Here is a 26,480-nt window from a genome sequence, read left to right on the forward strand (position 1 = left end):
CGCGTGCTGGTCTTCCACCTAGGCATCGTAGCCCCCGCAAGCAACCAACAGACATACCCAATGCACCGGCTGTAGCTAGGAGCAGGAGAGACGAGTCTGGTTGTGTTCCTGCGTCCACACTGTTCCCGCCACCTGCCAAAAGCAATGTGATGGAGAAACCGGAAGACCAGAGCACAACTGATGCAGGTGTCAAGCCGGGCACGAGTGATGCAGGTGAAAAACCGGAGCAGACTACGCCTTTACCCGCAGTGGAAATCCCCAGCATAAATCTGCGCACTTCCAGGCTCCCAGTCAATGTCGGTGTCCCCTACAGCCCAAATAAGAAGATTGTCATGAAAGCTGCGGCTGATACCGCTGACAACACGCCCCACCCTGCAAATAAGGCCGATCATTCTATAGCGGCCGATTCAGATATGTTTGTCGGTCTTTCACCCTTGGATTCTGCCCCGCAAGTCATTCGTGGTCCGGCCAGTAGGAATGAGAGGCACCCAATGGCCTTTACCCCACCGAGCTTCAGCCTTGGCATCAGTCAAGATCAACCGGTGGTGCAAGATCCTATGCCAGTTGCCTTTGCTTTCCCAGGAGGCATGCCCGCAATGATGGCGCAGCCAATGGTCGAGGGCAGGAAGGCTGTCAAGTTCGCAGAGCCGATTGTGCAAGGTACACTTGTCATGTCCTTATGATTTTTCTTGTATACATCTTTGTAGTTTGACTTTTGTCCCAATCATATTTTTTGGGGGTTCTCACTTGTGATGGCAACTGGATTTGATGCACCATGTCACCTACATTTTTTTGCTGCCATGCTGCATTTGACATTGGGGCAACAACGTGGCAACTGAAGTTGATTCAACATGGCAACTGTAGTTGCTGTCACATGGCAAATACAGTGCATTACACATGGCAACTGGATTTGCCACACCATGTCACCTGCATTTTTTGTTTCCATGCTGCATTTTTTCATACGGGAATCACATGGCAAGTGGAGTTGACACAACATGGCAACTGTAGTTGCTGTGACATGGCAACTACAGTCCAACTAGATGGCAACTACAGTGCAACTACATGGCAATTGTAGTTGCTATGACATGGCCACTGTAGTTGGACCACACATGGCAACTGCCCCACTTTTTCTACCTACATCTCACATCATGCACCCTATCTTCTCACAATCCATCTGTTTTTGATTTTCTAGGTATCCTAACCCACTTTTTTTATCATTGCAGCCACCCCTGAGGAGATTTCACCATCACTTGACGAAGCTTACCACATGATTGAGGAGGCAGCATTGCAGAGGAGGTCCTCACGAGGGCAAGGGCAATCGTTCCAACGTGCCTGCAGATACGGTATCTGAGGATACCATTAGGAGTGCCACTCCTGGTTCTGTGAGGCAGCAGAGGGTAGTTCACCCACCTCCCGCGGAAGACTACGAGCCCGAATTCAGGGCCACTAAGGAATAGACCCAGCTGTACGATATCGTCAAGCGGTTTGGAAATGCGAGGGCCAGCAGCAAGCACATGAAGGAGTTGAAAGCGTAAATGAACACACCCCATAATCTCTCATTTTTCTTTGCTCCTTTTTTACCATTCATCTTCTTCGTACTTTCTATACACGACCCGCTTACGTTTTAGTTCTTTCATATTTTTTTTACTTAGTAGGCATGATTCTTCCATGTCATATCGTTTTCATACAGCTTATGTTTGGACAGAACCAAAGTCATTCAATGCGGAGCGACGTACCTCGAGCTGGGTGATCTTGCCGAGTCCGTGAGGTCAAACGGTAAAATGTCGACGAATGTAGTTGCATGCGGGATCGACTACATCAACAATCACACCGATGTGTGTGCCGACAAGATAATCATGCATTACAGTGTGACCTGCAAAATATGGGATGGTGACTTCCACCACAAAATCCCGAGGAAGAATTTTGCTCAACACGGTGAATTCAAGCTCACACTGAAGAAATATGTGAGTACTCCTTCCCTGTCTGCAATGTTTTTTCACATGGTGTGGTTTTTTGCCATCATTTGCACTTGTGTTTATGTGGCAGATGTTTTCATGTGGCAACATTTGCCGTGCACACTGACTTCTTGATTTTTGCATCCCGTGCAAACTATGTGGCAACTTGATAGTAAAATACACGGCACATTTTGTTCATACATGGACGGCAACTTTCTTTCAACTACCCCCACCCATAACCAAACATTCTACGTGATTCTATTTTTTTGTCTCTTTGTTGTTCTTTATGTGAACTTTGCTTCTCATTTCTTCACTTTTAAATGCAGGTCATGTTCCCCATGTTCCAGGAGCTTGCACCACATGACCCACACGACAAGTGTGGTCACCACTATGCGATCTGTCTTGACCTGAAGAACCAACGTTTTGAGGTGCTTTATTCAATCCGTTCGAAAGCTGATGCAGACCTTACTACGCATGCCGAATTCTTCATTAACAACCTCAAAGAGACATGGAACCGTCACTACGAACATTCAAAGGTCCAGATCAGGCATTTCCCGACTGAGTATGTGGCGACTGCGAAGCAAGGGAACAAGTAATTTCTTCCTTCCTTCATGTGCCATTTACATCAATCCAACCCCTCTTTTGTTGTCACATCTGAATTGAAGTCTATCTTTGTTACGTCTGTCCTTTTTGTGTGTTCACCTGACTCTTTTCCTCGTGCAGGACGGACTGTGGCTTTCACGCGCTGGAATACTTTGCAAAGTGGGAAGGCAGAATTGTCCCCCCTATCACAGCTGCAACGGTCGTTGAGCTCCGGAAAATCTACACATGGAACTGGTTGACGAATGAAGATTTCAACAAGCGGTCCGGAGCACGCGAGTTCGTGGAGGAAGCTGTCAAGAAAGTCTTCAAGAAGTACAAGTGATCACGTGGCATTACACACCGGACGCATACCTTACATTCTGTTGCCGAGGAATGTAAGGTACTATCTCTTTGTTCTCGTCGAAAACTATGTTTGTGTGCTATGTTATGACTGCAACCCCGCATAGCCTACTATGTAGTGGTGGTGTGTGAGCGACATTTGAATAGTTTCTGTAATATATGTGTGGACGTGAACCTATTTTAGGCGTTACAACAGATATGTTTTTATGTTTATCATTATTACAATGGTTTCATCGTTTCTAGCACCGGTTTGCTGTTTCGAATGCGTCTACGATGTTTTAAAAAAGATGGCAAATGTAGTTCATCAGACATGGGTAGTGAAAGTCATCGTCGTTTTTCATTTTGGCTGTTTTGCTTCTTCTTTTTCATTGCTAACTGCACCGGCTGGCATGGGTAGGTTGATCATGTAGCCACAACCTTTGCTGCGGTTTATGCACGTTACGCTTTTTCCAACTTGTTTCCCATACATTGCACACAACACACTATGTGTCTCTAAACCGCGTCGTATTGTCATGGAAATATATGCCATGCAGAGTCATTACAAATACCATGGCATATTTTCAGTACAGCTAACATGGCAGATACAGTACAAACAACATGGCAGATCCAGCATAATTAACATGGCAAATACAGTACAACTAACATGGCAGATCCAGTACAACTAAAATGGCAGATCCAGTACAACTAGCATGGCATATTTAGTATAAAATAGCATGGCATATTTAGTATAAAATAGCATGACATATTTAGTATAAAATAGCATGGCAGACTAACTACACATAACATGGCAGATTAACTACACATAACATGGCAGATTAAGTACCCATAACATGGCAACTGCATTTATCCATTCAATGAATTTTCCTTCCACTTCTGATGCCCCTCAAGAGTCATTCTCCCAATTTTTTTAAAAGATTCTCATCATCTAGGGTACAAAACAAAATGTCCACAAGGACCATGTCACATCGCCGCAATTTTTGCTCATGGATTGCCCGCCCCTTTCTTCGTTTTCTTGTGTTTTGCTTGGATCTCCAATCCCGACTTGTACCTTATCTCTCTTGGACGACCCTTTGTGATAGAACGGGGTGGGTTCCTGACCTGGGTCTGTGTGCTTGCTGTTCCAGATCCTATCTCCGAGTTTTCAGATGATGGCCCTGTGGATGAAGGCACACTTGATGTGCGGGGGAACCGGTGTAAGGCTTCCTCAGCTTTCCTCTTCTTGATCTCATCAAGCTCTCTTTTCAGTGCCTTCCTGTGTTTTTATGCGACTCTCGCTGTCTCATCACTATTGCACGCTTCATCAATTAGCTCAGCATAGTTCTTTGTCAGCACAACGTGCCTCACGACTTCCATGGTTGACTCAGGTCTCTCGTCATGCACAGCCAGAACTGCGTGTGTTGTCTGCGGCGCCAACGCGTCGTCAGCGTCCCAAGTCCATCGCCGCCTTATGAAATGGAGGGGCATCCGTGTCACAGCGTTCATGTCCATTACTTTTAGTATGTGACAGCACACAATGCCGTCCCGTTCGAACTTGCAGCATTGGCAGTAGTACTCGCCTTCGCCTATCGAGGCTTTGACGAAGTAGTTCCTTCCTTTGTCTGGGTCTTCAGGTTCTGAATCCGACATGCCCAAAATAGAACACACCTTGAACGTATGTTCGTCCACCTGGAAAGCCGTGAACATGCTGGCACGCTTTATTTCTTCCTGGAATCTGCAAGTTTTGTGTGTTTTCTGTTAAACTATCGTGCGCTCTTTTCTTGTACCACCTTATGTTGTCATGGAAATAGAAATACATTTTGTTTGAACATGGCAAACATAGTTCATTGAACATGGAAAATATAGTACGTTGAACATGGCAAATATAGTACGTTGAACATGGCAAATGTAGTACACTAGACATGGCAAATGCAGCACACTAGACATGGCAACTGTAGTACACTAGACATGGCAACTGTAGTACATTTTCAACTGGACATCATCATTTTTCCACACCAACATTCCCCAATGGAAGCACATTGGTAAAACATGGCAACTGCCCTTTTATTTAAACATGGCATCTACAGTTGAGTAAACATGGCAATTGCATTTCAACAAACATGGCAGATGCATTTTATTAAACATGGCAACTGCATTTCAGCATATGTGTCACCAATATAACATTTTTTCTAGTTGACATTGGCATTTGCATGCCAACATGCCCCAATGGAAGCACAGTGCATTAAACATGGCAACTGCACTTCATTCAACAAGGAAAATGCACCCGAGCAAGCATGGCAAAACAGAATTTTCATTGAACATGGCAACATGCAGCTGAGTAAGCATGGCAAACAGTATTTCATTAAACATGGCAACTGCATATCATGGCAACTGCATTGCACTCTATAAGGCACCTACTGACTTGGTGCTTTTTCTGCAAATAAGACTGTAACGCAACTGACTTACTTGTTAAAGATCTTGTTGGTGTATATCTTGCTCATTTGCCTCTCTATTGGTAAATACGTTAGCAATTTTGGCTGCTTTAGTGCCGTGGTCGCTTCTTGCTGTAGCTCATATCCCAGATTTTTTTGTTGCAAAGCTGTGTACTGCTTGGCAAACTGTAGCAATGAGTTTCCAGGGCTGACGTACCGCTTCAAAACAGCATTGAACCCCTCGTTGCGCTGCGTAGTCTGCAGAAAGGGGAAGAAGCACTGCATGAAGTAGGCCGGCACCCAGTACATTCGCTTCTCCCACAGGCTAACAAGAGTCTCGTTGTCTTGGACTTGATGTGTTTCAGTCATGGCCATCCAGCTCCTTTCAAACTCCTCCACCGTTAAGCTGTGGTCCACGCACAGCTCGAATGCCTTATGTTGCTCTCGACGGTCAGCAAAGAATGGTCCTAGCGTCTCCTTAGCCTTCTTTATAATGTGCCACCTGCAGTGCCTGTGCACTGCCAATGGAAAGACCTCCTCTATGCCTGCACGCATGCTGAAATCTTGGTCTGTTATTATGTTCATCAGAGCAAGTCCATCCATGCACTCCAAGAAGGTCTTGAACAGCCAAACGTACCCATCCGTGTCTTCGTTCCGGACGAGCCCGCAGCCGAACTGCAACAACTGATTGTGGTTATTTATTCCTATGAACGGAGCACATGGCATCTTGTACATATTGGTGAGGTACGTCGCGTCGAATGAAATGCAATCTCGGAAATGTTTGTAGGCTCTCCTTGCAGCACCATCCACCCAATACATGTTCCTGACACGGTCCTCATCGTCCAACCTTATCCTGTAGAAGAAATCTGGATCTTCCTTCGCTTTCTCATCGAAGTAGGCCATTGTGGCCTCTATGTCTGCCAACTTGCTCTCTCTACGGTACTTGGCCTGTAGGTTTGTGACGTCAGCTGGTATGTACGGCATGCTACTCAGAGTCCCCTTTTTGCTGTGGATGAGAGATAGTATCTGTACCATTCTTGATGGACCGACGTTACAATCATGTAGCAGCTTTACGAATTGCCTTTCGACGGGGGTGAACCCTCTGTGGGCGGTCAGAAATTTTACCAGGTCGAACTTCTTTATGAGTTGGTGGTTGTGCTCGTCAAAATATTCATTGACCACCCACTGTGCTCCATCTACGTTTAGCTTACACCGGACAGGGCACTCAGTCTTGAGAATGATACCTCTCTTTCATTCCGGAACGACAGGCGCAACACCTTTCCCCTTATTGTTCCTCCGTGCCTTGTGGCACCTCATCTCACCTCTGCTGTACTCGTTAGTTTTCTTAATTTTCCTATGGTACTCGGTGTTGACCGCAAATCCATGGAACTTTGCATATGTCTGGTAGTATTCCTTTGCTTCTTCAAACGATTCAAATCTCTACCCAATGTACAGTGGCTGAGGTACCACGATCTCTGATTGCCCACCATCTTCATCCCCTTGTGCGTCGTCGTCAGTTTCATCATTCACTTCAGTATCGGTGGCAGTTCCATCTACTTGAGTGTTGCCAGTGCTTGTGTTCAAAGGGGTGCTTGTCGGCATTGCTGGAATGATTGCCATTCCTGACTCTGACTCGAAATTGTTTGCGGCATGATTGTCTACTGGCTGGTGGAACGCGTCTTCCGTGCGCTCAGAGCTCCCCACAGTAGATGTCCCCGCGCCGCTGTTCAGTGTAGTTGTAGGCCCTGTAATAGAAAAAACAGGTACGAGAGTAAGATTTTTATTTGGATAACTTGTGTATCGCAATGGATCACACCATCTTCGAGTGATTTGGCATGACATCATTTCAAACAGCAAGCCGTGAGTCTGCGCGTGGACATGTATGGCAGCTGTAGCTGTCCAGTCATGGCGGCTACTGTTCAACAAACATGGCAACTATTGTTTTGCCTACAAATAACTACAAATAACAAATGTAGTGCTGTTTTTTGTGGTTCAATTTTTTTCCTTACCTTGTTGTGCTGCATTTGACCATCTTGTGTGGTCTGTGACACCATAATGACGTGCTCCACCTGCAATTTGTGAAGCTTGCCATGAGACGTTTGCCGGGTTACCACCAGCGTAATAACCTGTAAGCATAGTAGTGGTTGGTCAATTCATGGCAAATGCAGTTTGTGCTAGCACGGCAACTGCAGTTGCCCCTGATGTGGCAACTGCAGTTTTACTAGCATGGCAACTGTAGTTGCATCGGTATGGCAACCGCAGTTGTTCCTTCATGGCAACTGCAGTTGCCATGGCATGGCAAATGTAGTTGCACTGGCATGGCAACTGCAGTTGTTCCTCCATGGCAACTGCAGGTGTCCAGGGATGGCAACAACAGTTGTCCAGGGATGACAAGTGTAGTTTTTAATTCATGGCAATTGTAGATGTCCAGTCATGGCAATTGTAGTTGTCAACTATGCTCCTTCTGCTAATTAAGCATCCGCAACTTCACTTTTTTATGGACTCACCTGTGTATGACGTCGATGGCAGGTACATGGGTGCTGCCTGATGCAACGTGCTGCATGAAGGCTCTGCATTTTCACCCGTCATAACTCGTGAGTCCTTTTGCCAGTTTTTTTGCATGTTCATTTTTCATGTCCACAGCAGTATGTGCTCTTTTTTCGTTTTGCATTACCTTGATTAGCCATACTAGCTAGTTGAAGTTGGCTGCCCGTACATTTGTCAGTGTTAGCGCCTTGTGACTGAACTTGCCATGGGGCCCCCCTAAGAGTGTTTTGGTCATAAGGACCTGCGAAAAAATGATAGTGTATGACATAAGTAGAATGTCATCTTCATCGTTGCGAAGATGGCAACTGTTCTCCTCTTTTGTTATCACGCATCATACCTACGCCTGCATACTGTTCTAGTAGTGGCAGCAACGGCCCTGCAGAGATGAGTTGACTGTACTCTGATGCATGCCAAGGGGGCGTTTCTGGCCTTTGAGAACCCCAAGCATCAGCACCATCTTCGTGATTCATTCTTTCCGTGTCTCGCTTCTTTCTGATGTGTTCTCAATCACTGGATGAACAAGAAGGCATCAACAATCCACAAGAATTGTATTCTTCTGCTGCTTGCACATAGAAGATAGGGATGGCAAGCAACAGGTCAAAATAGGTGGCAGCTACTGACAACGAAAGGTGGCAACTGTCGTTATACACAAGTGGCAATTAATTTTTCCCACCCCCTTCATTCCAAAAATTGTCCTTCCTGCCCTTTTTTAGGGATTCCTACTCATCCATTTCATACCCAACTACTTGCGTCAATTAAACTATGAACTTAAGTTAATCTCAAACGTAGTACATGGCAAATCTGGTGTATTCTGCCTGGCAATTGCGAATATACACTGAACCATGCAGTGTTCTACCCCTATTGCATGGACCCAGTACAAGATCGAGAGATTTTCAGCCTTAAGGATGAGAAGGATGAGATCGGGAGATTTCACCTGGTTTTAGATGATCGTCTCTAGAGGGCTGGGTTGGAGTGGGGGGCTGGGGGTGGGGAGGGTTGGGGTGTGGTTTGCGGTGGGAGCGCCCTACGGATCTACCCTGGTTGCCATGGCAACCAGAGATGGCCGGCGACGGAGGTCGGGGTTCGAGAGGTGGGGGACGATGGTGGCAGACGAGAGAGGGGATGGATCGGAGGCCGGGAACGGCTGGGTCGTGCGGGTAACGGTTCGTCTGGCCCGGATGGGGCAGTGCGGGCGGGGTTGCCACACACCGGACGTGCGGGCCGTGCTTTTGTGCGCACGGACGTGGTCGTGCGGGCCGGTTCCCGTCCATGCCACACGAGGCGTGCGGGCGGGTTCCCGTCCATGCCACACGTGTGGCAGTTATTCGGACCCTAATTTATATGTACTTTAATTTCAATTATCATATTGCTAATCCAAAATGCTAAAATTTTCATACTGCCAGTTCTCATAGAAATAACCGCATCCATTTCCCGCGGCAACACGCATGGAGTCATCTCTAGTTTAGACAAATCAACTATGTTTTGCTTCTGATAATTCTAACTAATAAGATTCAAAGCAAGGAAGAATATCATGCCCAATGTGCTTTTTCGATATGTACATTCCCATGACATGTCACTATCTGATAGCCGTGAAAGATCAATTCTTATTTTCCTTTTTTGTATATGCATCCAAGATTAATACTAGCTTTTACATAGTGTAAGATTTGCTTGATTGCGCTCATATGTTTGATTGTCGGATTCTCCATAGTGCAATATCTGCAATACGTTGTTTCTTTTTTACAAAGTACAATAGGTTATTAGTTAGTGTTATCTTTAGCAATTAATAGTTTCACATACTTAATATTTTTTTAGAGGAAAAGGGCTCAAAGCCCCGGTTCCAATTGGATTGCCAAAAGAATCCAGACAAGATTCAGTACGATTACAAGAACGCGGGGGGGGGGGGGGGGGGGACAGCACACGCGCTGCCCCAGCAAAAGCACCAGACTGAGCCCACAGGGCCTCTATCGCTATAAAACTGAATGTTTACGAAGTAAAGATAAACACAGGGGGAGCTGCAAGCTAATACTAAGCAATCACTCGCTCGCAGACCCTCTTGAGCACTTCTTCAGTCCTAGCCAGGATCCGGCCATAGTAGGAGGGGCGGGGATCTTGCCATCTGTTCCAGCTTCCGCACCATGATCAGCACCTTTCCTTTGACAGGATCTGAGCACCGAACTGCCCAGCTGTCTAAGGTAGAAGCTATCCTCCTCCACAATACCTGCATCCCAGACCAGGAGGTATGATTGAAACACATATCATTATGGTATTTCCATAAAGCCCATAGGACAACAGAGTGTAATAGACAATCTGCTGGGTGATTTTTATTTAGGGACCACCATTCTAGCATGTCATTCACGGACATCCCAGAATGGTTGTTTGAAATGTCCCCAATCACTCTCCAGAGCTCCAGAGAAACAACACAATCAAAAAACAAATGCTCTACAGTTTCAGGATCACTACAGAAAAGGCAGGAAGTATTATCTACTGTTTGTCTTTTATGCAGATTATCCCTAGTCAATAATTTGTTATTAGACATGAGCCAAAGAAAAATATGAATGCGAAGAGGAACTTTGATATTCCAGATGGCTACACTGTTCCCAGGAGAGACCCCTCTAAAGTTGATAATATTGTATAAGGACTTGACAGTGTATACACCTTTAGAGTCAAAATCCCAACAAACAGTGTCTCCCTTGTCCACCAGGACAGTATTTTTGACATCATTGAAAAGATCATTCCACTCAGCTAACATATCCGGAGAAAAACATCTCCTAAAAGTGATTTTCAGGTTTGTACCATCCCAGGCCTCATATATAGTGATGTTCTGCTCGTTGGCAATACTATATAGATTCCAATACTTCGTGGCTAGGGTGGTATGCCCTATCCAACGGTCTCTTCAAAACCTGGTACTTTTTCCATCTCCTATTGTCCAGGAATAGCCTATTTTTGCAGCTTTAGCAGCCCATAGGATTCCTTTCCAAAAGGGGGAAGCACCAAGATTAGAGCAAGCGAAAATATTAGGGTTATGAGTGTTGTACTTGGCATCAATGACTTGTTGCCAAATCTTGCCCTGATCTAACAAATATCTCTTAACCCATGAAGCTAATAAACACAAGTTCATATCAGCAATATTAGGGACACCAAGGCCCCCATGTTGTTTTTGTTAAGCCACACACCCCCAGGAAGCCAGGTGATATTTGTGGTGACCCTCATAGTTATCCCAGAAGCAATGAGCCAGTTGAGAGTTAATCAACTTAATAGCCCACTTGGGAAATTTAAAAATACTCATAAGGTAACTAGGTATAGTGGCCAAGCAAGTTTTCACTAAAGTGAGTCTCTTGCCAGAGGACAGTAGTCTGCCCCTCCACCCAGCTCCTTTTTTAATGATCTTGTCCACAGTAGGATGAAGTTCACATTTCTTCAGCTTTCTGTGATGGAGAGGGGCTCCTAAATATTTAATGGGGAAGTCACTAATTTTACAACCCAGAATTTGAGCAAATATGTTTGCCTCCTCTCTATCTACATTGATGGGAACTAGTTCACATTTATGAAAGTTTATGCGCATCCCAGAAATTTGCTCAAAGCAGGATAATAACCATTTAAGGTTTTTGGCTTGAGCAGTGTTATTACTCAGGAATAGGAGAGTGTCATCAGCATATTGCATACTAATGACACCAGCTGGATTGGAGCTAGGGAACAGTCCTTCTAGGATGTTATTGCTAGCAGCTTTAGCAAGAATTCTGGTAAAGACATCAGCTACTAGATTAAACAGAAGGGGGGAATAAGGGTCCCCTGTCTGACTCCTTTACCAGTTAAAAAGAAATCACTGTTGGTATTATTTATATTAACCCCAACAGGACCTTTATTTAGTAGAGAAGAAACCTTCTTCATCCACCTGGGGCTAAATCCTCTCTTGCTAATCATGTCAATCAGGAAATCCCTGTTGATCATGTCATAAGCTTTCTCATAATCGAGTTTAAAAATAAAACCAGATTGTTTACTGGAGTATACAGAGTGAATAATTTCATGAGCTGTGATTATACTCTCAGCAATATATCTGCCTTTAATGAAGGCAGTCTGGTTTAAAGAAATTAAATCTCTACAAATAGGGCCAAACTTATTAGTGGCACACTTAGCAAAGATTTTGAAGCTGCAATTGATCATGGCAAGAGGTCTAAACTTCTCTATCTTGCTAGCATCAGCTTCTTTAGGAACTAGGGTTAATAATGAGAAGTTGAGTCTATATAAATCTAGCTCATCATTCTCCCAATCACGGAATAAAGCAAACAGGTCTCCTTTAATAAGGTCCCAGAATTGTTGATAAAATAAAAAGGAAAATCCATCCGGCCCAGGGGGCTCCTTCTCCATAAGAGCCGAAGATAACCTCTTTAATCTCTTTTTCAGAGAAGGGGGTATCCAGGATGTTGTTATGCACATTCGTCACTTTCTCACCATCTCCCCAAAAGTCATCTTTCAGGTCGATGTTGATTTTCTCTTGGAAACCAAACAATTTTTTGTAATAGTTTACAGCAACTTTCATAATATCTTTATGTTCAATCACATTACCTGAATCTCCTTCTAGCATCACAATCTGTTTCCTCCTTCTCTTCTGATTTGCTATAGCTTTAAAATAACCAGCATTCAGGTCTCCTTCAAGTATATCTCTCTCTCTCTGGATCTCTGCCTAGCCTTGATTTCTTCTTTCCTCCAAAAATCCTCTAAATCACCTGCAATTTTTTAATTCTGCTATTAGTGTTGGGGGAAGGAGGGTTAGTTTCAGAAAGAATATCAAGGCAGTTATATTCAGCCACCAGAGCTTGCTTCTGCCTGTTTTGTACAGCCTCATAATTGGTCATCCAGCCTTTAATGGCTTTTCTAGAATTTCTAATTTTGAACTGCCAAATATCAATAGCCTTAGTAAAAGGACATTTGGCAGTCCAGGCTTTAGTAACAACCTCCCTAAAGCCCTCAACCTCCAGACACCATTTCTCAAATCTAAAATGTTTTTTATTGGGGAGATGAAAGGCACAGGTATTTAAAACCAGTGGGGTGTGATCACTCCCCAACCTAGGAAGGGCTTTAAGATGAACTCCAGGGAATTCAGAGGCCCAATCAGTGGACATGAAAACTCTGTCAATAGTAGCCATCACTAGATTGTCCTGGTTGTTCCCCCAAGTAAACTTCCTACCATTAATCTTTAACTCAATCAAGCCAAATTTATTAATCCAGTCATTAAAGAGGTCAGCCCAGTGTTGATTTATAGCACCAGAGCTTTTTTCACTAGCCTCTCTAATTAAATAAAAATCTCCACCTACCAGGGTGGGACCTACCCAGCCAGCTAAAATGGAATGAATTTCATTAATAAAATCCATCTTAAACTGGTCATAAGCAGAGCCATATACAGAAATAAGTCTCCAAACAAGTTATCTTGCTTGTTCCTAATCAGACAGGAGATGCAGTAGTTGTGTAGATCACATTGGATAATGTCAAATGTGTCTAACTTGCATCCCAACAGGACCCCTCCTGCAGTGTTTATAGCAGGCAGCCATTTCCAGTGGAAATTGGACCTGGGGTCAAAAGCTTCTATTTGTAGAATAGAGAAATCTACTTTTTTGGTTCACATACTTAATATTCCGTGATGATTGAATTTACTAGAAAAACGAGTTCCATTTTATCATCTCTTTTCCAACTTAGTAAGACACGACATTATTGAGAGAAAGTTATCTAGAATCATTGTTTGGCTGTAGCGAAACACCTCGTGTACATGCTCTTACTAGCTTCCCTCTAGGTTGTTTCTTTTATCTATTTAATGGTATGCGGAATTTCTCAAAACACCCACTTGCCCGATCCATTTTCATGATAAATTCAGAAAAAACAAATTTGTCTAGAAACTACCAACAGTAGCAAACTGTCACCGCGTGTGACAAAAATACTTGTGTTAGATTTGGTCAAAGTTAACATAATTAATCCGGCATCCGCAAGAAAAGATCCCAAGCTTTCCTCTTCCACCCGTTGGCACCGCCGCCGGTCCGCCCCATCTCCAATGGCCTTTGAGCCATGGAGGTGCGGATGACCTCGGCCCCACACCGGTGGGAGGGACCCCGTTATCGTTCTCGTGAGGCTCAGTGTCTTGGTTGGGGCTGTGTGATGGCGGCGATGTCCCTCAGTAGGAATAATGTGTCTCACATTCTATCCCCATCCTGGTGGTGTGTCTTGCGTCGTCGAAAGGCGTGTGAAGGCGTGTCTCCATCAGATCTTGCAGGATTCGGTCGGTGCTGGCCTTTGGTGGACCAGCTTGGATCCGTTCTTTGTTGGTTTTAGTTTGGATGTTTACATATTTGATCCTTCCGATCTATGACTTTTTTCATCAATCATGGTTGCTGCTCTAGTGTGCTGGTCCTATGGGGCCTTAGCACGATGACTTCCCGACTGTCTACTACAATAAGGTTTGTCTGGCTCCAGCGAGGGAGGGGCGATGACGGTGGCACGCCTTCGGCTCGCTCCAGTGCTTAAACTCGTCGCTAGGTGGTCCATGGACCTGGTTGTAATTTTTATTACCTCTGGTATTTTTTGTACTGCCATGACTGGAGGTGAATAAATTGGAAGTTTCTGACGGGAACAAAGGGGTTTGGTCAAAGTTTGAAAACCTTTCCACTTTAAAATAAGAGAGTAAAAAATTATGAAGCTAGTTTGGCATCTGATGATTTGTTAGTTGGAAATCACAAGGGCGGGGCCCACAGTTAAAATCAGGGGGCGGAGGGATTAGTGGAAGGTTTACGTAACAGGCCCGTAAGAGCATCTCCAACAGCCGCGCTATATAAGCGCCGTGCTAAAAAATCAGTGTTTTTTTGCGCGTGCTACCGTTGCGGGTGCTCCAGCGGAGGTGCAAAAAGCGCACACGTGGCATATCTAGTTCAGCGCGCAGGCTGAAACGCCATCGCGCGCCGCTTATTTGCTACGCCCGCTCCCGCACGCTAGTCTCTCGAGCGCTCACTCGCAACTCCACCTACACCATCCAGCCGCTGCGCCGCCGTCACCCGCGCCACCCCATTTATTCCGGCGAACGTTCTGGCGCTTCCCTGGCCTATCCCCGCGCCGCGGCGGCTTCCTCCGTCTCCCTCTAGTCACCGCCGCCCGTCGCGCGCGGCAGTACTCTGACGAACAATGCCCGGCCGCTCACTGCCGATCGACGCCCGCAAGGTATGGATTGCTCAAACTTCACAGTTTTTACATGAATTTGATGCATGTTGATTGTAGTTTTTATAGCCTAGTTTATATTAAACATTGTAGATGAGTTCATCGTATGATTCTTCCGAAGAAGAATTTGATATGGAAGAGGAGGATCTTGCAATGATCCTAGCTATGCACATCAATAAAAAACCAAAGCACGGTGGTTCGGTTTTGTGTCAGCAGAAAATTTGGAGGGATAGGATCGATGCCCATAACAGATTGATGAGGCACTATTTTGTGAAGAATCCCACATACTCGGAGTCGTACTTTCTTCGCCGGTTTAGGATGAGCACCGAGTTGTTCAGGCGCATTGCAAAGAAACTAGCGAGTCATGACCGATTTTTTCAGCAAAGGGGGAATGCCGCCGGAGAGCTCGGGCATAGCACCTTTCAGAAGGTGACAACCACTTTGCGCATGTTGGCATACAGTATCCCGGCTGATCTAGTTGATGATCACTTGGCCATGGGTGAGAGCCAAGCCATTATGTGTGTCAAGCGCTTCGCAATCGGAATTGTGCAAGTGTTTGGCCATGAGTATTTGAGATCTCCTAATGCTGAAGACGCCGCAAGGCTATTGAGATGAACAAAGCTCGTGGCTTCCCAAGTATGCTTGGCTCAATAGATTGCATGCATTGAAGTTGGAAGAATTGTCCAAAGGCATGGCATGGGCAATTCCGCGGTCAAAAAAAGGGTTCCACTATAATCTTTGAAGCGGTGGCCGATCAAGAGACTTGGATTTGGTATGCTTTTTTGGAATGCCTGGATCTTTGAATGGCATCAACGTTGTCAACCGGTCACCACTGATGAATAAGATTGCAAATGGTGAACTGCCACCGATGCAGTTTGTAGCAAATGATCGTACATACAACTATGGATACTATCTTGCGGATGGCATCTACCCAAAGTGGCAAACATTTGTGAAGCCGTTGAAAAAACCGGAAGGTAAGAAAAATCTTGATTTCCACAGTGCTCAGGCGGCGGCTAGAAAAAATGTGGAGAGAGCTTTTGGGATTTTGCATGTCCAAATTGCTATTGTGAGAGGACCGGCTAGATTTTGGGATCAAAAGATGTTTTGGTACATTCTGCATGCTTGTGTGATCATGCACAACATGATCATCGAGAATGAGTGTGCAAGATGTAGACTACTCTCAGTATGAGCTCTTGGGACACCCCGTGCGAATGCGACGGAGGGCTGAAAGGGTGGCCCGTTTTGTTGCCTCCTATCATGCCATTCGACGTCCCACAGCGCATGATGATCTTCAGAAGGATCTCATTAAGGAGTGGTGGACTTGGAATGACCGACAAAGAGCATCATGATTTGTGCGTTTGATGTTGTATTGTTGAACTATTTGTTGTATTGAACGATAAACTATTTGTTTGAGTTGTAATAACGAAATTAAACTATTTATTGTTGATTTATTTTGTTTGTTTTTGATCTTTTTGCTTGTGTATGGAGCGTATATGTTGTTTGCGTGAGAGTCGCGCGCGCTGTATTTTTGTGCGCTGCTGGAGTTACGCGCGTGCACTGCATTTTAACGTGGCTGCCCGCCGTGCCAAATCAGATGATAGACGCGCGACAAAGTAATTTTTGGCACGCCGCGCGTTGGACGGCTGTTGGAAATGCTCTAAGTGTACGTAGGTGTAGAATTATTGCCCCCCTTTATTGTGACATTGTGACAACAACGACGTTCGCAACTTCGCATGCCACCCCTGCAACAATTATCAATATCATACGAAGGAAAATTAACACAAATGAAACGGCCTTATTCTGACACGAACAATCCCCCCTACGACTGACTGACGACAACATCATCCCACAATCAACCCCTCCATTTTCCTCAACAAACTCTAACGATTCATACACGCACGCACCAAGCCGTGACGAGTTTACATACCCCTGGCATGGATGCACGCACGGAGCAACCAGCCAGTCGACCCAAGAATTTCATATGTTTGCTATACGTTACGTCGAGAGGGAGTGCGGGTGGTCGCTGGCGGCGCCGGCGCCGCCGCCGTCGCTGAGGTAGGACGAGGCGGTGCTGCTGTCGTCGGCGGGGTCGCGCTCGCGGACCTCCTCGATGCGCGCCAGCGCCTCCTTGATGTCCCAGCGCACGGCGACGTCGGTGTCGCAGCAGCCGAGCCCGACCTTGAGCAGCTTCACCATCTCGCCCTCGGCGCTGCGGGTGTCGCGCATGTCCTTGTCGAACACCTCGCCGGTCCACTCCTCCCGCACCACCGAGTGCACCCAGCCGGCCAGGTCCGTCGTGCCCTCCCGCCCCTTCCGGAGGTAGTTGGTCGGGAACCGGCCGGTCAGCAGCTCCAGCACCAGGATGCCCAGCGTCCACACGTCGCTCTTCTTGCTCGCCCGCCCCGCCGCCGTGCACTCGGGCGCCTTGTACGCCACCATCACCTGCGACGCGTGGCTCGGCGTCACCACGGGCACCAGCGCGTAGTCGCTCAGGATGGGCTCCAGCTCGGCGTTCAGGAGCACGTTGGAGGACTTGAGGTGCCCGTGCGGCACGGTGAGCATCGGCAGCTCCTCGTACAGGTACGCCAGCCCGCGCGCCACCCCCTTGATGATCTTCAGCCGCGCCGGCCAGTCCAGCCGCGGCAGGCTCGACGTCGCTCCTGCATTGCATTGCATGCACTCATCAGACGTCCATCACGTCTCACATCGATCGGCACTCCAGGACGCACATGAAACATGTATGATCAGTTATCATTACCGCCATGGAGGATTTGAGCCAGGCCGCCGTTGACCATGTGCTCCGTGACGAACAGCTTCTCGTCCTTCTTGTAGAGGTAGGCGACGACGGGGAGGAGGTTGGGGTGGACGAGACGGCCGAGGCGTCGCATGTGCTCGTTGAAGTCCGCCCGCCCGGCGCCGTTCATCTCCTTGAACCGCTTCACCACCATGGGCTTCCCGTCAACCAGGGTCGCCTTGTACGACGCGCCGAAGTTGCCGCTGCCGAGCACCTCCGCCGACGCCCGGAGCAGGTCCTCCAGCTCGAACCGCTCCCGGCCCTCCTGGAGGAACACCAGCCCGTCGCGCCGCCCGCCGCGCTTGGACGGCACCGGCGCCACCACGCCGCGCTGCTCCGAGTCAGCCTGCACACGCGCGCACGATCATGTAAGTGTCAGTGCTGCTTCAGTTCAAGAGTTTTAACCCGACCACGAAATGCCTGCCGCTCACCTGTGCGATCTTGATGGACTTGTCGGCGGTAGACTGCATCTTGGCAATGCCGCCTCCATCGCCGGGTGTCTCAGTGGCGTCGGCCGGCTCGTCGTTGTCCTTGCGGCGGGAGACGAGCGCCGTGATTATGCCGATGATGGCGAGGAGGCCGCCGAACGCCACCACCGCGATGGCGATGATCATGAGGACCCTCATGCTGTCTGATGAGTCCGACGAGTCTGAAGCGCCGAGAAGCGCCGATGGAGGGCACGCAACGTCGAGCGGCGCGCCGCAGAGGGCCGTGTTGCCTGAGGATTCCAGGGGCAAGTAATTAGGATGAGACTTGAGAGGGTGCATACATCGTAGCAAGATTACACATAAGCAATTTGGTGTGTTTCTTAGGTTTGTCCTAATGCAAATGTTGCACCAATGTCTACGGGTGTATCTAGGTTTCAGTCGATCAAGTGATATAATATGTAACAAAGAAAAAAGAAAAACTGAAAATAAAATTGCATGGATCTCAATGTAAGATCCTACGAATATAGCATTGACTGGGACTTGAATGTCCACACGTATAGAATAGTTTGGTCACATGGCCAAACACTTTTTTGATTATCTAGATAGCCTTATTCTCGGTGTTTCGTTACTATTTTTAAGTTCTGTTACCTATATTGTTGTTCTCTCATATTTCCTGAACAAGTTTTCCATCCTCATCTCTCCTATATATGACATCATTAGCACCGCTAGAACCATTATTATTCAAAGCAAATAAAGTTTTTTCAAATATCAAAATCAGCAACTGAATTCTGTAGCTAAATATATAGTATGTGATATAGATAATATATGTTATTAAATCTTGATTCAGTTGTGCAGACACCTTAACTCTAACGTTAACTACATTTAATATAAGTATGTTTATCTTTATTTTTTATGAACTGTATTTTCTTAACAATTTTGTTTCTCAACAAAAGAGAAATATGGATTTAACAAATTTATTTGATTTTCAAAAGTTCATATTGTTTTTAGTTGGATTTTTTTACTTGTTCGGGCTCGAGTGCTATCCCAGCAAATTTCCATGTGACGACGCTAAAAATAAGTATGATTTATACTAAAATGTTACACTTTATAAACTTGTTTTACCATATTACAATTTAATATGTATGTGTTCTACTATTTAGTTGGCATAGCTAATCACATAACAATGTTGATAGCTATTAATTAAAATGTTTTTTAATAGTTGCAACACGTATTATAAAAAAATTGATCATCTTTGTGCTCAATTTAAACACTATTCTCTAACAGCAATTACATCATTTTGTCATTTTGGACACACTGCCCCTTAAGAAAACCATGACAAAAAGTTGCTAAAATGTTAAAAGGATTAAAAAAAACACATCTCGTTGAATTGATATTTGGAATTTTCCGAATTATAGTGTATATGTATAGTGTCATGTGTTCTTATGTATATTTTAATATTCTTACATATCGTTGTAGAGATTGCTAAAGCGTGTGTCTTAATAATGGGTTACGGTGGTTGATGCTAAGTAAGCAAATTTATAGAAATTTCTAGAGGATAAATTAAACAATTTTATGTTTTTTATATCCATTTTTCATGGTGAAATATGTCTTACAAGGAATAGTAGATTCAATAATAAGTTAACATTATTGCTGGTATTAAAACATCATGTCTTATCGTTATCACCAAGAAACACAAAAATGATGTTAATGTAAACTATTTGAATATTTGATATGTTCACCATAATGCGCTTGGTACCATCTGGTGTACGCCAAGTGTTCCTACTTGTTTCTGTCAAATAATAGGTCTTGCAAGAAATTAAACATTAACATCTAGTTAACATATATTTCAGTGTAATTTGTATGATGACCAGCCTAGCTAAACTCGTCAATGCTAATCAGATTGATTTGTACATATCTGATGCACCTTGTAGTTTGTGATGTGGCATCATCCCAATAGAATTAACAAAAAGTTTTATGGTGTTAACAATGCATGTTCCATGAAAGAATCTGTCAAGTAGAATAATCAAAACAAGATAAGAAAACATAAGTAGAATCATATTCACCAAATTCAAAGCTGCATACCTAGTAACAATCGTTACTCCAAACATCTTGGATATGATATTGAAGGAGTGGCCAACCAAGGTTTCCAAATGGATAGGATATGGTATTTATATATGTGAGATATATATCCTAGTACGTATGGATTCAAAAGCTTAAGAAAAGCATCACTCTATGATTGTAAAAGAACAATAGTCGATTCTATTCATATCTGCCTAATTCCTATTACTTTAGCGGGATTGCTCATGACTATGTAATTGCAATAGGCATAGGTATGAGTTGAATCATTGATTGGGTAATTTTAACTTTTTGCTTCACCTCCTCCAGATCACAAATGATATCAAATTAGATTTACGATTCATTTTTTATGTTGGCCAATAAATAATGAGCTACAAAACTATTCATTCTTTTTTTTGTGTCACGACATATTACTCCTCGAGAGCACGTTGGATCCCTTTTAAGAGTGACATTGTATGTCCAATATATTGATCAAAAGATGAAGGCTAGAATGAAAATAATAATGTTAAAAGAGAAAATGGAGAACAATCGTCTAGCTATAGTAGGGGCGGATGCAACCAAGAAGGTAATTGGATGTTTTCGGGTGGTTCATACTAAGGATAAGAGCTAGGGCTTGTTGAGGGGTAGTCATGATTTTAGCTTTGCTGACAACAACTTGTAGGGACATTTATTGTGATATTCCTTTCATTGGGTGCGGGCCTTCTATTCCACAAAAACAAAAACGCAGTTTCATTCTTTCATATACTAGGTATTATTTACTTGGAAAAGACAATGTTCCATACTAAATAATATGGGTCCATAACCAAGATTTCCAATGCCTTAGATCTTGTAGCACTTATCAATGAGGCCCTATCGATTACTATTCCACAAAAGGAATCCATTTTCTTTCTGTACTACGAAATCCCCCTGCCCGGATTAAGGAAAATATAATATAATAGGATAAAACAAAATGGGTGACCAAAACAAAGATGATAAACCAAAAGGGATATACGTTATAAGTTATATATATTGTAGGGAGAGCAATTCAATGTTAAATCATCTCCTTGCCAAGAAGAAGATACAAGTTCGGTTCACATCGCTTGCCTGCTTAATTTAGTAAATTATCACAACTTCCCTCTAGACTTAGCTACCCATTGAAGTCTCACCTATTATTGACATGTTTATTCTAGTACATATAAGGAACTGCTAAGAAAGAAAAGCTAAAAATACCACATATCTTGTTCTAGCAAGATATTGGGTAATTCTTTGTTTTTATTCCGAATCTTTCTATTTTGAACTCAGTTAATGGTGAAATTTACGATATTGATGCTTTTATCACATTACCTTTTATGATACACTTCATAGAGCATACCTTGTGGAATATTATATCTTAAATATTTCCTCTCCCATTATCCACATCCCTTTATTTTTACTTCACAACCTAGAATATCATTATTTCGTAGCTATCTAGCACAACAAACAATACCCCACCACAAGAAGTTTTGAGGGTAGTACAACTAATTTAGTAGATACATTCATCTTCTTAGGGCGTCTATAGTGGAATTAGTCAAATCCGGGTCCTCAAACACCCGTGGACGCGCCCAGGCGAGTCTGTGGGCAGTGACCGGCCAGTCCTCAAATTCCCTCACCTGCATCCCGACACCTCATACTAGAAATCTTAAATCCATACAAAAGCATGCAAAGAAAATAAATCGACGTACTACCGTAGATCAACTACCCTAGTCCTCATCGAAGATATCCACTGTCTCCATACCTGGCTACGGGTACATGTCTGGCAGACGCAGCTCCGGCTCGTCCGCGTCGGCCTCCGCATCCATCTCTGCTTCGACCTCGTCAAAGAGTTCGTAGGTCGCCGCCCACTCCTGCCGGATGAACTGCCGGTTGGCCTTCACATAGGCCTTATCCTAGCATCCAGGATGGCCTGCTGTTCCGCCATTTCGTCTGCTTGGGTGATGGCGAAGGCTGCCTCCGTGTCCTCCATGTTGAAGCCCGGAGCTGGCGCTAGCTCCTGCTCCGGTTGCTCCGCCTCATCCTCCTCCGGATCCGCCACCTCCATCGGAGCCGGTTGATCTTGCTCTCCCTCCTCCTCCTCCGCTTGCTGCTCCTCCTCCATCTCCGGCGAGTCGGGAGGCAGCCCGGGAAGGATGTGGGCGGCGCGCGTGGCACGCCTCGCCTAGGTCGCCTGCTCGATCTGGTACCGGTGCTATGATGTGAGCATAGCGTACGTGGTTATCTTTTGTCGGACCATGAAGAAGCCGAAGGAAGAGCGACAGAGCGGGAGAGAGGAGATGGATGGGCTTGGTCCGGCGGCGTGGAGATGGGGAAGGTGGATGGGCTAGGGTTGGGGGACGCCGGCCAGCTTAAATAGCCGAATTTGGCCTCGGGCGGCGAGCCGGATCGGCGCCACATGGCGTTCACACCCTCCACCGGAGAAGACGTCTGTTGGACCATCGAGTTTTCGGGCGATTCCGCGGGAGCCCCATCGTCAGTCCGACGTGCCCAAACGCTCCCATATCCGTCCCATATTTCGGCTGGATATAAGGGGTGACGGTCAGCCCGAGCGTTTGAGGCTCATTTGAGGTGCCGTTTAGATCGAATTTTCAGGACCGGTCAGTGACCAAGCCATCCGCCTGGACATTTGAGGTTGCTTTGCGGTGCCCTGACGTCTCAGACCGGTTTATGGTTCCTCTTACTTCTGCTTGTTCTTGGTTTAGGAAAGGTTAGCGTTGTAGAGCTACGATATGAGCCATGTGATTTCTTCTCCGTAAGTCACATCCTAGACACATCAGTGTTGAAGTATGTGACGACTGATGGCGCTCCTACCAATTCAGCTTTAGAGCATTGTTAATAGTATAGCGGGCTGCTAGTTATATGCTATTGCCATATCATCTATTGTTAATCTTATAACCGAATAACAGTTAGCTATGAATATATACTACTATAATCCACCTTACACTCTCATAGAGTTTCTAGGAGCACATGTGTGCTGTTTGTTGTTCATCTGTAACCTGCTTCTCTTTTCCCTTCTATTCTCTTTCCTCCACCTCAGCAAAAATATATAAATTCTAGCCCACTTACATCACTCTATTATATTTGCTCTTATATTTTCTTAACATGTTTAATAATAAAACTTTAAACATTAGTAGTATATTGAATTTATTCGCAGAAAAAGATAGTATATTGAAAAAGAATTAGTAGAGTACTTGTGTCCCTTCTCCCAGGCACTGTTTGCTTAGCCAGCTAAGCAAGGCATATCCACGTTAATTTATATTAATTTCGAGGGGGTTCATTTTTTTCTTGACCTGGTTCCTTTTTTTTGCGAGGATCTTGACCTGGTTCTTGCAGCGAAAGCTACTACCGGCTCTCTACTCCATCAATCTTTAGTTCCCTGGAATTAATAATAACTTGCTGAACTGAGCGCGGCAAATGCCAAAATGAAAAATTAAGTTTGGCTCCGTTACACCCAAACCATCCTATTACGACTACTAACTAATTTTAACGCTACCTCTACCTACAATTAACTGCACTCGAATGAAAATAATTTAAGATTCACACAAAACAATTCCAAGCACGATCGAACGAAAGCCACATGCAGCAAGCTAAGGCCTTGTACAATAAGAGGTGCTTAGAAAAATAAATCGAGTTTTTCAAGCACCGGTGTCTATTTTTATAGAAGAGACGCTTAGTTAAGCGTCTACCCTGTACAAATAAGCACCGGTGCTTATGGAAAGCCTGGTTTATTTTTCTATAAACACCTCCCCTAAACACCTCCCATTGTACATGGCCTAAGTAAACGTACGTGCACGTCGTCGTGCAATGAACGAAGGAACGAACTCACCTTCGAACGAGGCGGCCTTGAACTGCCGGAGGCCTTGCGGGATGGGGCCGGAGAGTCGGTTGTGGGAGACGTCGAAGAGCTGGAGGTCCTTTTGGTCGAAGTCCGGGATGTTGCCCTGGAAGCGGTTCCTGGCGAGCTGCACCACGAGCAGCTTGGGCGAGGTGATGGTGTCCGGGATGGCGCCCGTGAAGGCGTTGTCGGCGAGGAAGAGCTTCCTGAGCCCCATCATGGCTTCGAAGGTGTCGCCGGGGATTTCGCCGCTGAGGCGGTTCCGGGAGAGGTAGAGCATCTTGAGCGCCGGGAGCTCGGTGAGTCCGGGCGGGAACGGGCCGGTGAGGTTGTTGTTGGCGAAGCTGAGCACGCGGAGGGACGTGAGGGCCGCGAGCGGGGCCATGTCGGGGGCGTTGCCCTGGAGGCCGAGGTACTCCAGGCGGATGCCCAGCACCTTGTTGGAGGAGCACTTTACCGCGTACCAGATCGGGTCCTGGCACGGGCCGGTGCTGGCGGAGGAGACCCACTGGTCGAGCGGCGCCGGGGGGCGGTCGCCGGATGGCCCGCGCAGGGTCGCCCGGAGCGCCAGCAGCACGTCGCCCTCGGACGCCGCCGCCGCCGCCGCGACGAGGGCGGCCAGGGCCAGGAGGAGGAGCAGCCCGGCCGCGCCGGCGCCGTCGCCGGCCATGGCGAGCGCGGCGCGCGCGGGTGGCGGAGGATTAATTAATGGGAGGCGTGCGCGCGCGCCGGCGGCTAAAGAAAGGCGGGAGCCTGGAGGTGGTGGGGAGGAGGAGGGACGACGCGACGACGGAGGTGGCGGGGAGAGCTAAGAATAGGCGTGGCGCGCGGCCGGGCGGTGCGTGCCGGGCGCATGCGGAGTGGCCGCGGCTTAGGTTCCGAGGCCGGGGCACAGCCTGGCCTGGCGCGCGCGTGTGAACTCTCTGACATAGGCCCCAACGTCTCCCTTGTTCGTCGTCTTCCTTGGTTCGTCTCGTCATTGTCTGTAAACTACTGCATTCCGGCGAGACGGGTGAACATGCTCGCACGTAACGTGCGTACGGGATGACATGTTTGGCACTGTAATTTCGTAACAAGATGAACATGAGACGCGGCGACAACGAGACCTGATGATCCGATGCAGCCAGCTGCTACTGGCAAGTCCAGGTAGTGGTAGCAGTGTAGCGCCCACGATATTGGCGATGTGAGTATGTTGACCCGTGAGTATATGTATTCCAACAAAGTGTAGCACGACAGGAACGAGGGAGATCTGCAGATGTCGCTGTGGGGATATTCCTCGTGCTAATTAATTAACCCAACTGATGTGATCCCTAAAAGCCGTCCAAACTTGGCACCTTGTTGTGCTACTGCTCTCTCCGTTCTAAAATAAGTTTTATGTTCGTTTAAGTTTCCCTCACAAAAAAGAAAAAAAAAACTTCTTTAAGTTTGATCATGTATACAGAAAAACTTACTAACATCTTCAAAATTAAATTTATACAACATGAAAAATATGTTTTACAATGAATCTAGTGAAACCAATTCGGTGTTGTAGATATTGATATATTTTGCAATAAATTTGATCAAACTTAAAGATGCTTGACATAGGACAAACTTAGCATTACAAGTATTTTAGAAAGGGGGATATATACTAAAGAAATAGAGTAACACTATAATGTTTATGTGTAATACAAATGATTGTTTTTCCAACTGATCGATAAATCTTCAATAAGAAAGGCACAAATCATTTGGACTTCACGAAAGTTGGCCCCATGATTTTAACGATGGGTACTAAAAATTATGTTAATAAAGGAAAATATGAGAAAACTATATACAAAAGCTAACTACTATTCCTCCGATCCATATAAATTGTCTCAGCCGGGATTAGTAGCTATATAACAAAAGGAACAACATTAAGAAAATAGATTTATTATTTCACATCTAGATATAAAATAGTTACCTCACATCTAACTCTATCACCATAGGATGGAAGGCCTTTAAGATTCGTTCTTTTTTCTCAGCACAGCGCGTTGTTTTTTTCTCACGTTTTTTTAGGGGTGTTCTTCCGCAGACTGCGCTTGCACTAGTTTGTTTCACGTATCGATCCATAGGTTTTTATTGAGCGCTTTTTTGCACATCGTTTTGGGGTCTGTGGTCGATTTTGCACGTATGTGTAGCTGCATGCATGGGTTGTAGCTCGTGCAAACACACCCTGCATCACATTATTAGTTGCATTTTTTTCCTTATTTGTTATCTTACCGCAAGAGGTGAAAAATGAAAAAAATGGACAAGCCACACGTATTTTTTGTTTGT

The 26,480-nt window shown here is 45.5% G+C and overlaps 2 protein-coding genes and 1 pseudogene across 2 annotated transcripts; 1 reads left to right on the top strand and 2 right to left on the bottom strand.

Annotated features, from left to right (window-relative positions):
- Positions 1-1,781: 1,781 nt before the first annotated feature.
- Positions 1,782-2,880, top strand: LOC147961455 (uncharacterized). The gene is made up of 3 exons (XM_087532715.1): positions 1,782-1,964; positions 2,282-2,547; positions 2,679-2,880. Exons 1-3 carry the CDS (start codon positions 1,782-1,784, stop codon positions 2,878-2,880), a joined length of 651 nt encoding a protein of 216 aa, XP_087388841.1.
- Positions 2,881-5,335: 2,455 nt separating this feature from the next.
- On the bottom strand, positions 5,336-7,894 carry LOC147961456 (protein FAR1-RELATED SEQUENCE 5-like; annotated as a pseudogene).
- Positions 7,895-16,890: 8,996 nt separating this feature from the next.
- LOC125523031 (pollen receptor-like kinase 5) lies at positions 16,891-24,947 on the bottom strand. Its single transcript, XM_048688068.2, has 4 exons — positions 24,183-24,947; positions 18,272-18,558; positions 17,805-18,186; positions 16,891-17,706 (listed from the first exon to the last, which is right to left on the bottom strand). Exons 1-4 carry the CDS (start codon positions 24,859-24,861, stop codon positions 17,042-17,044), a joined length of 2,013 nt encoding a protein of 670 aa, XP_048544025.2. The 5' UTR covers positions 24,862-24,947; the 3' UTR covers positions 16,891-17,041.
- Between the last annotated feature and the right edge of the window lie 1,533 nt (positions 24,948-26,480).

The sequence above is a fragment of the Triticum urartu genome, chromosome 7A, assembly GCF_056163025.1.
Source record: "Triticum urartu cultivar PI428250 chromosome 7A, HENAU_Tu73, whole genome shotgun sequence".
Classification (NCBI taxonomy): Eukaryota; Viridiplantae; Streptophyta; class Magnoliopsida; order Poales; family Poaceae; genus Triticum; species Triticum urartu.